This window comes from Procambarus clarkii, chromosome 25, assembly GCF_040958095.1.
Source record: "Procambarus clarkii isolate CNS0578487 chromosome 25, FALCON_Pclarkii_2.0, whole genome shotgun sequence".
In the NCBI taxonomy this organism is placed as follows: Eukaryota; Metazoa; Arthropoda; class Malacostraca; order Decapoda; family Cambaridae; genus Procambarus; species Procambarus clarkii.
The window spans coordinates 9,353,126-9,365,364 of record NC_091174.1 but is presented as its reverse complement, the minus strand read 5'-3'; the positions used below and the strand labels follow the sequence as shown (position 1 = coordinate 9,365,364).

Genomic DNA, 12,239 nt, shown 5'->3' with positions numbered 1-12,239 from the left:
GGCCCTAGGGATGATTTGTACCTCCTTAGAATCCTTGGCGAATCTGATATCTTTGTTATTGCTCCCCCTTTGATGTTCTTTTGTTCTCATACCAGCATCCTGACGTTTAGTGAGATATATCCTGTGATGCAGATGATGCTACACGGCTTCCCCAGCTTGGTGGTGCCTTTTGATAATTACTTATTCAGTTAGTTACTAAACATCACTAGAGTCCATCCACACCCAGGCGCGACTCTGATCAAGACACAAGTTCCAATTCACAGGACTATAACCCATTGCATCAAAACAACAAGGCAATTGTTATAAACTGGGAGATACAGTGTTTAAGGTTGTGCTGTATAGACCTGTAGTTATTCTGGCTTAGTTTTTCCTTTTGCTGATTACTTAAGCATCCAGAAAGGCTTGAATTTTAAAAGTTTTAGGCAGTCATGGGCTACACTGGTTCATACAGGCCTGGGATACACCGGTTCATACAGGCCTGGGCTACACTGGTTCATACAGGCCTGGGCTACTGGTTCATAGAGGCCTGGGCTACACTGGTTCATACAGGCCTGGGCTATACCGGTTCATACAGGCCTGGGCTACACTGGTTCATACAAGCCTGGGCTACGCCGGTTCATACAGGCCTGGGCTACACCGGTTCATACAAGCTTGGGCTACACCGGTTCATACAGGCCTGAGCTACACCGGTTCAGGCGATCTTGGGATAGTTTCACAGTTTGGGACAGGAAGCCTGTTCGGCTCTTCGAGGTCCCACATCAGGCCCAATATACTGACCGAATACAACCAGCAATAGTTGTCCTAACGTTTGGGTATCTAATTATTACAAGGTGAACAGGGGCATCAGGTGGTAGAGGAAACTTTGCCCAAACGTTTATCCTGTTACGGTAATGGAATTTGAGGACTTTGGGCTGTGACCCGATCAGTGCTTTTACCACTTGTCTGAGGTAATCAGGTTCAGGCGGTCATGGACTGCACATGGAGTTCAGATTTCAGCTTGATCAAGGACCTAAATTTAATTATTCGATTCAGTACGTGGTGGTGACGTTCATGGATTACACATTATTGATTGATGTCATTCATTATGCACGGAGCCGGCGGGTGAGCGGACAGAACACTGGTCGCGTGATCGTGTGGTCCCGGGTTCGATCCCGGGCGCCGGCAAGAAACAATGGACAGTTTCTTTCACCCTGATGAAAGATGATTTACTGCTGTTACCTAGCAGTAAATAGGTACCTGGGAGTTAATCAGCTGTCACGGGCTGCTTCCTGGGGGTGGAGGCCTGGTCGAGGACCGGGCCGCGGGGACATTAAAGCCCCGAAATCGTCTCAAGATAACTCTCTACCCATTCTGTGAGGAGGGGGGGGGGGGGGGGGTTATGGAAAAGGTTACAGAGGCTCTGGAACTGAACCCCAAAATTAATTTCACTGCGAAAGTTATATTGATAAACTAATTAGTTTAGTATAGGTCAAGAACTAGCCCCAAAAAAGTCTCATAGGCTAATCAAACAAGAGATGCCAAAGCAATGATGGTACGTCTAAGATATTGAAAGTGCTCTCTATGGTGGAATGTTATTGCAAACCAACAAACCCCTTTCAATAAGAAATTGCTGTCCTGGAGAACAGTCAGGGATCTTTTGCTGCCCAAATTCACTCGATATGCCATCTAAGTTTTTACAATTTAAAATCTCAAACTGTATTCTCCAGAGAGATGCATGATAATTTCCATTTGGTAAATATTAAGAAGGACGTTCCAAATCTGCGCGCGCACAATTCTGCAGACCAGGAGGCATGGCAGGAAATGCAAAATATCCCCAATGAAAAGCAGTTAGATATTAGCTATTGCATCTATTGAGATGCAATAACAATATTACGCTAAGCGAGGGACCGAGACTCATCAACACACACTAAACATAAGAAGCATAAACAATACCACAGGACTAATTTCAGTCTAATTTTAACAGTGGTTGAGTACAGACGTATGGCACATCACTTGTGCCAGGTGAGTACGACGGGCTCACCATAGCCCGTGCTGCTTATACAACTTTATGTTCCCAGTAGCCGAATCTAAAACAACAACTACCGCAGGACACCTGATCAAGCAGGCTGTGATTCACACGTCGGGCTGCGAGCAGCTGTGTCTGGTTGACCAGGCTACCAGGAATGGGGGGACATTGATTCCTAGAACCAACAACAGGTAGTGACAAGGTAAGCTGTGGTGAACTGGTTACACATTTCCTAATAATGCAATTCAAGTTCAAGTTCTACTTGTGTAAAGGAGGAAATGTATATGTTTATCTTTCAGAATGTTTGGTAATATATTTATTGTTTGTGATGTGTGTGTCTATGTATGTATTAACACGATGTACTGAACGGGGTGAGAATAGCTTGAGCTACCTCATCCCTTTGTGTGTATTTTACCTCAATAAACTTATTTCAATTTCAAGTTCAAGTACGTTTATTGAGACAAGAAAGAAATACATCTCAAAGGGATAGAGTAGCTTAGGCTATTTCTACCCCCCCAATAATGCCATCATGTACTCCTACACTATTATGCGGGCAGAGCCATATATTTATGGCTCATGGAATAAGGTCAGCAGACATCTAAGACATTATTGCTACTAGGCTTAGGATCTTCTACAAGGACGTCTGGGAGTTTGTACTATACCTGATGAAGTATTTGACTAACTGTAAACTGTCAACAGAACTTTTCACATATATTGAAAAGATCATCAGGAAAAATGGGAGGGGGGACCTTCGACAAGCCGCCGGCTTCCTGTCCTCGTCGAGGCCCCTAGGGTATAGTGGTCCTCAGGTAAATAAGGTAAATCATAGGGGGGTAGAAATAGCCTAAGCTACTCTATCCCTTTGAGATGTATTTCTTGCTTATCTCAATAAACATACTTGAACTTGAGGTAAATCTGGGGGGGGTTAGAAATAGCCTAGGCTACTCTATCCCTTTGAGATGTATTTCTTTCTTGTCTCAATAAACATACTTCAACTTGAAGGTAAATCTTACGTCATTATTCTGTATTTTTTTTACCTAATTTACCTGAAGGTCACTAACTAGTGGCCTCAACGAGGATATGAAGCCGGCGGCTTGTCGAATGTGCCCCCATTTGCTTTGATTATCTTTTCCAGGTAGACTTTAGAACTTAACACAGTTTTGGCATTTACCGCTTCGGCGGGTAGGCGGTTCCATGGGTTAATAATTCCTGTGGGTGAAAAAGCATCTTCTGTTGTCAGTACTACATTGCCAGCCTGTTGAGCTTGCAATCGTTGCTCCTTGTTTGTGTTACATCTGATCACAAACAAGGACTTGTTCAGTATATACTGAAATATACTAGTATATTCAGTATACTGCCCGAAACGCTTTGCGTAATAGTGGCTTTAGGCATTGTATGTACTAGCTCTATCTATAAATCCATCAACTTTTGTATCTTACCTTGTATGTATGTACCTTACCTGAATAAAAATTTATTATTATTATTATTATTATTATTATTAGTATTATTATTATATAGTTTATGAATTATGCATATAGTTTAATGTGAACAAAATAAGAATCCGGAGATTAAAATGTTAAAAAAATATGTAAGTACTTCATTCAGAATGATGGACTACCAGAAATATCCAAAGTGTACGTACTGTAGGTAAGTATGCACATAATTGTAAAGAGAAAACACCACAAATATTCGATGGAGAATACATGTTGAAGCAGGTGGGAAGTTTCAGGTTGTGACGTGCATGTGCGTGTTCGTGTGTGTGGACCGCACCATTTCCGGGCTACTCATGCCCGTGCCACCTCTTGCCGTGCACGGCTACTCATGCCCGTATCACCTCTTGATTGATTGAGTGCTTGATGATTAAGTCACCCAAGAGGGGGCACGGGCATGAATAGCCCGTAACCACCTCTTGGATGGTTTAATCTTCATCAATCAATCAACCCGCGCCGCCTCACCTCGCCACGTGCATTTGTGTATGTACTCACCTAGGTGTGCTTGCAGGGGTTGAGCTTTGGCTCTTGGGTCCCGCCTCTCAACTGGTAATGTGTGGGGGTTGAGCTTCGGCTCTTTGGTCCCGTCTCTCAAATATCAATCAACTGGTGTACAGGTTCCTGTACTTATTGGGCTTTTATCATATTTACATTTGAAACTATGTACCACTACACCATGTTCAATGCTCAGACTTCCAAGATAAGCTGTAAATTTATTTCCACATCATTAAGCTTAAATCCCATATCATTACATACACAAGGGAGTCGTTTATCTTGAATCCATCGAAGTTTGTGTATGCCAACGGCAGTCCCCGTTGCGTAGTGGTAAGACACTCACCTGGCGTTTCGCGAGCGCTTTGTCCTGGGTTCGTATCCCCGGGGGAGGATTTACTGGGCGCCAATCCTTAACTGTAGCCTCTGTTCACCCCACCATGGGTACCTGGTTGTTAAACGATTTGGCGGGTCGTATTCGAGGGAACATAGGATTAAGGACTTGCCCGAAACGCTATGCGTCATAGTGTACAAGAATGTAACAACTCTTGTATATATAAAATAAATAATAATTTGACGCCTCGTCGAGGAATAGCGTTTTCCATTATCTCGTTCAGGAAGCCTGACATTATTAAGACTTATCCAGGTTCCATTTCGGACAACGTCTGACCTTACAACGTCCCGTCATCCAAAATTATATTACAGTCCCTTTTATTTATTTTATTTATATATTCATATACAAGAAGGCACATCCGATACCTGATAAACCAGGCTGTGACTCGTACGTCAGGCTGCGACAGCCTGGTTGATCAGACCAACAACCATATATTATATGTGTGTGTGTGTGTATGTGTGTTCTCTGTAAACTGTAGCATTGCAATAAAAAATAAAAAAAATAAAAAAATAAAAATAGAATAATAGGGGTGGTAGGAGAAGAAAAGATTAAAGTGTTCAGTGAGAATCCACAAGGTCTTCTCTGAATACTCTTTATTTTCTTCTCCGAGGCTATGCTGAATATATGAGTAGCATATATTTATACATACATACATATCGCTGTCGCAAAATACATATTCAAAACATATATAATCATATTTGCCTAAAACTAGACTACAATACATATTTATTGGTGTAGTCAATGTACATAATATAAATCGAAATATAAAAACAAATTTGAAGACGTTGTTTGTTAAAATGCGTAATTTTAAATGGATCATTACAGCAGCATTAAGTATTTTTACATACAATTGTTGTCGCGTATGTGTGTCTCTCCAATCTATTTATTAACAGTATCTTTTAAAGTTTATTCTCGTTTGGTTCGTGTTATTTCAATCGTACGTCACTCTTTCACTCAATCACCAAAATCTGGAGTAAAATAATAAGCTATATAAATTGTTTGTATATAATTGAGTAAGCTGTGTTAAAGTTTAATTATGAAAAGCCTCTAGTCAAAATGCGCAAAATATACGCAGTGTATGTTTTTACGACCGTTGAAATCTATGTAAAAATCAACAAATATCTGTGTCCCCTTCTCTCCTTCCTCCCCCCTTTCCTTCAATCACGTGATTATCAGCTGACCCAAATCTGTATCAACTTGAGCCCCATTAACGTCCACTGCAGCTCCAACAGTGCCTGCAACAGGTGTGGACACTACACACCAGGTATGTCAGGTGTTATCTGTGGGAGCCGATACGAAGTGTGTCGGGGCAGCGGTACGTTACACTTCACCAACGTGAGTGTGTGTGTATGTGTGTGTGTGTCTGTCTGTATGTGTGTGTGTGTGTGTGTGTGTGTGTGTGTGCGTGCGTGCGTGTAAGTGTAAGTGTGTGAGTACACCCTTACGGCGCTAGCCTCGCGCAGTCTCCCACCGCACCCCACCACGCCGTAGTACTCCTCCCAACCCCTGCCACCGACCCTGACTTCGGCGCATGCCAAGGCCCCCCCCCCCCACCTCTTCGTTATATAAACAAAAACGCGCGAAAAGGTACAGACGGATAAAGATGCTATAATAATGGAGTGTTTTAAAAGGGGTAGGAAAAAGGACGTTGGAACACAAGACACTGATGTCAGGGGAGGTGGAACCTGGGGGAGTTGTATTGGGAAAGTTGCAGAGTTGCAGAGGTCCACACCTGCAGTATGGTAGGTGGGTCGGTCGTAGTGAGTCATGCAACTGTGATGTTTACCTCTACTGATGTCCTCCCCCCCCCCCCACGTGTTTCTCTACCGACATCATGACGTTTTTCCTCCTCCCATATGACTTCGTTTCTCTTCTAAAAATATCCCGTGTTTCTCCTCTTACTGGCACCGTGCTTTTTTTTTATGTTGACATTTCCTTCGTCGCGTAATTCCCCTTACCAGTGATAACAGGTGACGACACCAAGCTTTAGTTAATCTGGAACGTCACCAGGTATAAACACGGCCATTACCACGTGAACACTGGTCACCATGTGAACACTGATCTCACTAGGTAAACATTAACGTTACCTGGTGAATAACGTTACCCGGTGAATACTAACGTTACCTGGTGAACACTAACGCTACCAGGTGAACACTGACGTTACCTGGTGAACACTAACGTTACCTGGTGAATACTAACGTTACCAGGTGAACACTGACGTTACAAGATGAACACTAACATTACCTGGTGAATACTAACGTTACCAGGTGAACACTGACGTTACAAGATGAACACTAACATTACCTGGTGAATACTAACGTTACCAGGTGAACACTGACGTTACAAGATGAACACTAACATTACCTGGTGAATACTAACGTTACCAGGTGAACACTGACGTTACAAGGTGAACACTAACGTTACCAGGTGAATACTAACGTTACCAGGTGAACACTGACGTCACCGTTACGAACGTTATCGGGTAAACACTGACGTTACCAATACTAATTACGTTATCGAGTGATACTGACGTTACCAGGTGAACACTAAAACATCACATAGGTGAATAGTGACATCACACAGTGAATACTAAAGTTACCTGGTGAACACTGCCGTTACCATGTGACAACTGATGTCATCATATGTAAACACTATAGGTGAGCACAATAATAAAATATTCAAATTAAACCATAGAATATACCGGCGAGAGGACGAGGCTCCCATGACGTCACCGAGCGATGCAAATAGTTAAACAAGTTGTATGCTATTAGGGGGGGGGGGGGATTGACGTCACATCAGGAAAATACGCAGTGAAGTCGGTATGCATGACTCAATGCGTACTGACGTCAGCACGTGCGTTGCAAGATGCTATGTGCAACAGACGACCACTGCGTCGTGTTGATTGTTCGCACTCAAACTTCCCGTATTTTCGTATTCTCGCCTGATATATATTTCTGTCTGTCTCCCATTGTATAATTACCTGCCACGCCTCTTGCTGCTTCCTACGCCCTGAGGCTACCTCCCACACCCTCCTAGCTTCCTCCCACAGCCCCTGGCTTCCTCTCACACCCCCTGGCTTCCTCCCACACCCCCTGGCGTCCTCCCACACCCGCTGGCATCCTCCCACATCACCTGGCTTCCTCCCCACACCCCCTGGCTTCCTTCCACACCCCCTGGCTTCCTCCCACATCCCCTGGCTTCCTCCCACACCCCCTGGCATCCTCCCACACCCCCTGGCTTCCTCCCCATAACCCCTGGCATCCTCGCACACCCACTGGCATCCTCCCACACCCCCTGGCATCCTCCCACACCCTCCTAGCATCCTCCCACATCCCCTGGCATCCTCCCACATCCCCTGGCTTCCTCCCACATCCCCTGGCATCCTCCCACACCCCCTGGCTTCCTCCCACACCCCCTGGCATCCTCCCACACCACTTGGCTTCCTCCCCACACCCCCTGGCTTCCTCCCACACCCCCTGGCTTCCTCCCACATCCCCCAGCTTCCTCCCACACCCCCTGGCTTCCTCCCACACCCCCTGGCATCCTCCCACACCCCCTGGCTTCCTCCCCATACCCCCCTGACATCCTCCCACACCCCCTGGCATCCTCCCACACCCCCTGGCTTCCTCCCACACCCCCTGGCATCCTACCACACCGTATGACTTCCTCCCACACCCCCTGGCTTCCTCCCACACCCCCTGGCTTCCTCCCACACCGTCTGACTTCCTCCCATTGCACACCTCCGGGGTGATTTGGCAATGGTTACCTTTCCCGGGGCTATCACCCTGTTTCCTGAGTGCTAGAAAATTTGGCTTGCAAACAATTCCTTTTCTCCAGTTGTCACTGGCACAAACTAATGACATCTGAAGTTGATGGGAGTAGACCACCTGATGTCCTGCTCCTGTATGTGTGCAACTCGAATGTTTATATATATATATATATATATATATATATATATATATATATATATATATATATATATATATATATATATATATATATGTATAGTTACAAATATAGGTGCGATATATTCATGCCAACTTTGCACTTTATCTTGATGTTAATTACACTATTCAGTGCTATTTATTCGTCGTAGATATTTATGTTAAAAAATTACAATTGTGGCGTCAAACGAACCAGTTAGGTTAACCGTCATATATACATATGATGGATAGGCGTCAAAATCATTAGCTATCCTGCATGTTAGATTAATCAAAGAAAATAGGCAAGGACTACAGTACCACAAGGACCTTATTAACCTACAATACGGTTAAGCTTCCTGTTAAATCTTAATGTTAATTTGCACTTCATGTTTTCAGACGGCAAGTGTCAGAATGGAGTGATAGGTTGGTGATGTTGGATATTATAGGAACTGAAGTGAAATGCAGGAAAATTAAATATACATAATTATGTCAATTTCTGGCTACATATTTTGTATGTTGATAAGAGAGACATTCTCTCCTAAGAAACATTCCAGTTTTTAAAGTGAGGAAATTATATGAATTTTGGTGTATACAATATATATTGTATACATTGTATATATACATTGTGTATATATTATATATATACAATATATATTGTATATATACAATATATATTGTATATCATGATATAATGTTTCACAAACAATTTTATTAACAATAAATAAAGTAATATTTACTTTGTAAAATGATGTATAAATGATCATGTACTCTACATAATTCAATAAAGGTAAAAGAAATCTATCGACTAATTATAAATTGCATTCAAACAGTAGACATTTTTTGTTTACCAAATAACTTCTATTATTATATTACTTAAATTATTTTAGACAAATGATTTATATTAATTCTTATATAATTTGTTGCTTGTGTAATTATTCTGATATACATATTATACCGAAGGGAAGCCTTTATTGCCACAAAAACTAATGGCATCATGGAAGGCAAGGAATCGAACAGCGGTGACGTCATAATGGGCCGCACGACGGGCCCTGGTGCGAGACTAGGATGAGTAACTTCCTGACGCACTTGTAGCAACTTTCGCATAATGCTCTAATATCACTATTTAGAAAGTTATTAGATCGCACATATCAGGTAATTATTGTTTGAAGTGTGGAGCTCGTAGACACACATTGTAAACATGTGCTATGATAAATATAAACAAAATATACGCAGATGACGAAATCCTTGGCTTGTAGAGGGAAAACCTTATTCGAGGTGAGTCTCAGACAAGTACGGTCGAAAACTGCTTCTTCGTCACCAAGTTGCCGCCTCTGTGCAGTGAATGAATCCCGAGGTCGCGTCAGGCAACTTTGATCTCTAACGGGACCTAATTCACGGCCACGCGGGAAGTGAGCGCATGCGCAGTGTTGCCGGCGCTAAAATTCAAACCATCCAACCGAGTGCGCTGATTGGTCCAGATCTGTGTTATGACGTCACTTTCCCGAAGGTATATATAAGCCTACTTTCACCCGGGACGCGAGAAGCAGCCCAGATTCACTACCGAGAACATCTCTAGAGGAGAAACGTTATTGACGCAGAGGTGTACCAAGAGTACGCTTTAAGTTATTTGGTAGTGGTAGTCTGCAGCAAATAATGGCGTGTGATTCACGTGCTGGATTGGAGGCCCAAAAGCTGATCAGTATCTCCCTTGGGAAGATGGCGGCGTCTCGTGTGGGACGGACTGGTGCGTCTCTACACAAATCTCTGCTGGTGGCGTCAGTGTTGCACCGCGCTCGCCATGTCTTCCTGGAGGAGAGTTACCACGTTCACCGAGCCGCCCACCCCGAAGCTTACGCCCAGCCGCCCACTTCTCCCCCGCCCTCACCACCAGTCATCACGGTTTACGCTCCTTTGCACCCGCCGGCGCCATCTGCGACGCCTCTTCCGCCCACGGAGGATAACTGCGACGCCGAGGACAAGGAAAACCGTGTATGCGATAAGCAGGAGCAGCAGGCTGCTGAAGGAGGAAGAGCCCCGCTATGTGAGAGCAACAATCGTGTAGCGGCTCTCAAGAGACGTCGGTGTGTGAGCCAGCAAGAGACTCAGGAGGCGGTGTGGTCCATCCTGCCGAAGCGACCCCGCACCACCTCGGAACCTCGCACCTGCCCTGCCCCAGACCCCGCCCCGGACACCGCCCACAGCCCCCACCAGGACACTGAGTCCTGCGGCAGCAGCATGGAAGTTGAACACATTACTTCGCTCGTCTCCATCTTCAGCTTCGGTGGTCAGCGTGTGGACTTATGTGGCGCGCAAGCAGCCCGGGAGGACCTGGCCCAGTATCAGCCTGTGGCTCTAGCCGTGTGAGGGACTCGTCAGTCCCAACCCGTGTTACCTGCAGTACCTGACGAGGCTCTGGCCCACGCCTGCTAGTCAACTACCCAGGCAAGCCTCCTTCCTCACGCCCCGCCAGGATTATCCCACTAGAGTGATGGACTACCCACGCCCGTGGACAACTCCGTCAGCGGTGGACGCCTGTACTTCGCCAGGGAGGGTCCTCGCCGCCACACCTGCACCATGACGACGAGTGTTGGCAGGAGCCACTGGGAGCCTGGGTAGTGTTGGTGATGAAGTGCTCTGGTCTTGACCGAGTGCTGCTCAAATGGTGTTCTAGATGTAGCAGGGAGTCCTCTTTAAGTGGTTACGTGAGGGAAGTAATCTAGAGTAAAGTATCGGAGGATTACTCTTGAGTGAAGCGTTGGAGTGGCAGTGTTGGAGGAGGTGCCAGGGACGCTGCGGCTCGCCATGACGGTGGCCGCTGTGTGCGTGTTGCTCTCTGCACCCACACGTCTCATGTGATATTGTACATAAACTGTACAAAAGATGATTATATTTATCATTGGCTTTCTGTGCCAGTGGATTTTATGAAATATACATATATATTTTATATACTCATGTTGGAAAATGTAATAAAATGTCAAAAGTTTACTTATTCTATGATTTTTACCTGAAGTGAGTTGCCTGAACTAGGATGCAGCCACAGTGATCATTTTGAAGCAATTACTTAAATGTGGTGCATTATTAATAATAATACTTCAAGTGGGAGCATCCTAGTTTAGTGGAGACTGGTGGATCCATCTGGAGGAGACGAAGAGAGTTGGTGATTCCTGATCAAGTGTGGTAAGTGAGGGCTGAATGCAACGAAGTCTTAAAAAATTAAGACTGGTCGTCTTGAGAAAATAATATATGATGCACAAATATTTGTTTTCAGGTCCATGAGAATGATTGATTGCTACATGGGAATGAAACCGGTTCTCCGCATTTGACCCATGGCCTAAATTCCATCACCAGACTGCATAGCACCTATTTGCAATTCTTGCGATGAAGATTGCATGGATTATTCTATATACTATTAAGTATTGCTAGGTGTTTACATAAATTCAATTTGTCATTAACCGACAATGATGCAGATGTAGTATTGGCGCTTGAACTTAATTGGATATGTTCTTCATACAAGGAACTAGGGCTTAGAATTTAACTTAGACTGATATAAGCTACAAAATATATGGGTGAAACGCTGCATACTCTGACTGCATTTTGATAGCTATTTGCAAACAAATCATGGGTTTGCAAAATCCTCTTGTACGAAGTGCTCGGTGAATGCCACTGATGCTATAAAGGATAATGAAAAACAAACCAAGAGTACACATAACTGATGCTATAAAGGATAATGAAAATCAAACCAAGAGTACACCTAACTTTAGTGTAGATTGATGACACCGATTAATATATTCACACAGGAAAATAGGATAACTAGGGACAATACACAACTTGAAATTACACTACATGAAGGTCAGCTAAACAATTTCAGGACATTTAATGCAGACAGATTGAATGAACTTAGCTAACTAGGGCTTTGAGGGACAATATAGTGACAA

The 12,239-nt window shown here is 44.1% G+C and overlaps 2 protein-coding genes across 2 annotated transcripts in view; both read left to right on the top strand.

The window, feature by feature from the left end:
* Window positions 1-1,958: 1,958 nt before the first annotated feature.
* The window catches only part of LOC123756470 (piwi-like protein Siwi), a 148,853-nt gene continuing 138,572 nt past the window's right edge, over window positions 1,959-12,239 (top strand). The window contains exon 1 of the mRNA XM_069331259.1: window positions 1,959-2,207. The gene's annotated coding sequence lies outside the window, so the exon portion shown is untranslated. The remainder of the gene's footprint in view (window positions 2,208-12,239) is intronic.
* On the top strand, window positions 9,578-11,289 carry LOC123756469 (immediate early response gene 5 protein). The gene has a single exon (XM_045739647.2). It carries the CDS (start codon window positions 9,958-9,960, stop codon window positions 10,666-10,668), a length of 711 nt encoding a protein of 236 aa, XP_045595603.1. The 5' UTR covers window positions 9,578-9,957; the 3' UTR covers window positions 10,669-11,289.

What these genes read in the sequence shown, in the direction of transcription:
- LOC123756469 (XM_045739647.2), top strand. Translation starts at nt 9,958, where the DNA reads ATGGCGTGTGATTCACGTGCTGGATTGGAGGCCCAAAAGCTGATCAGT.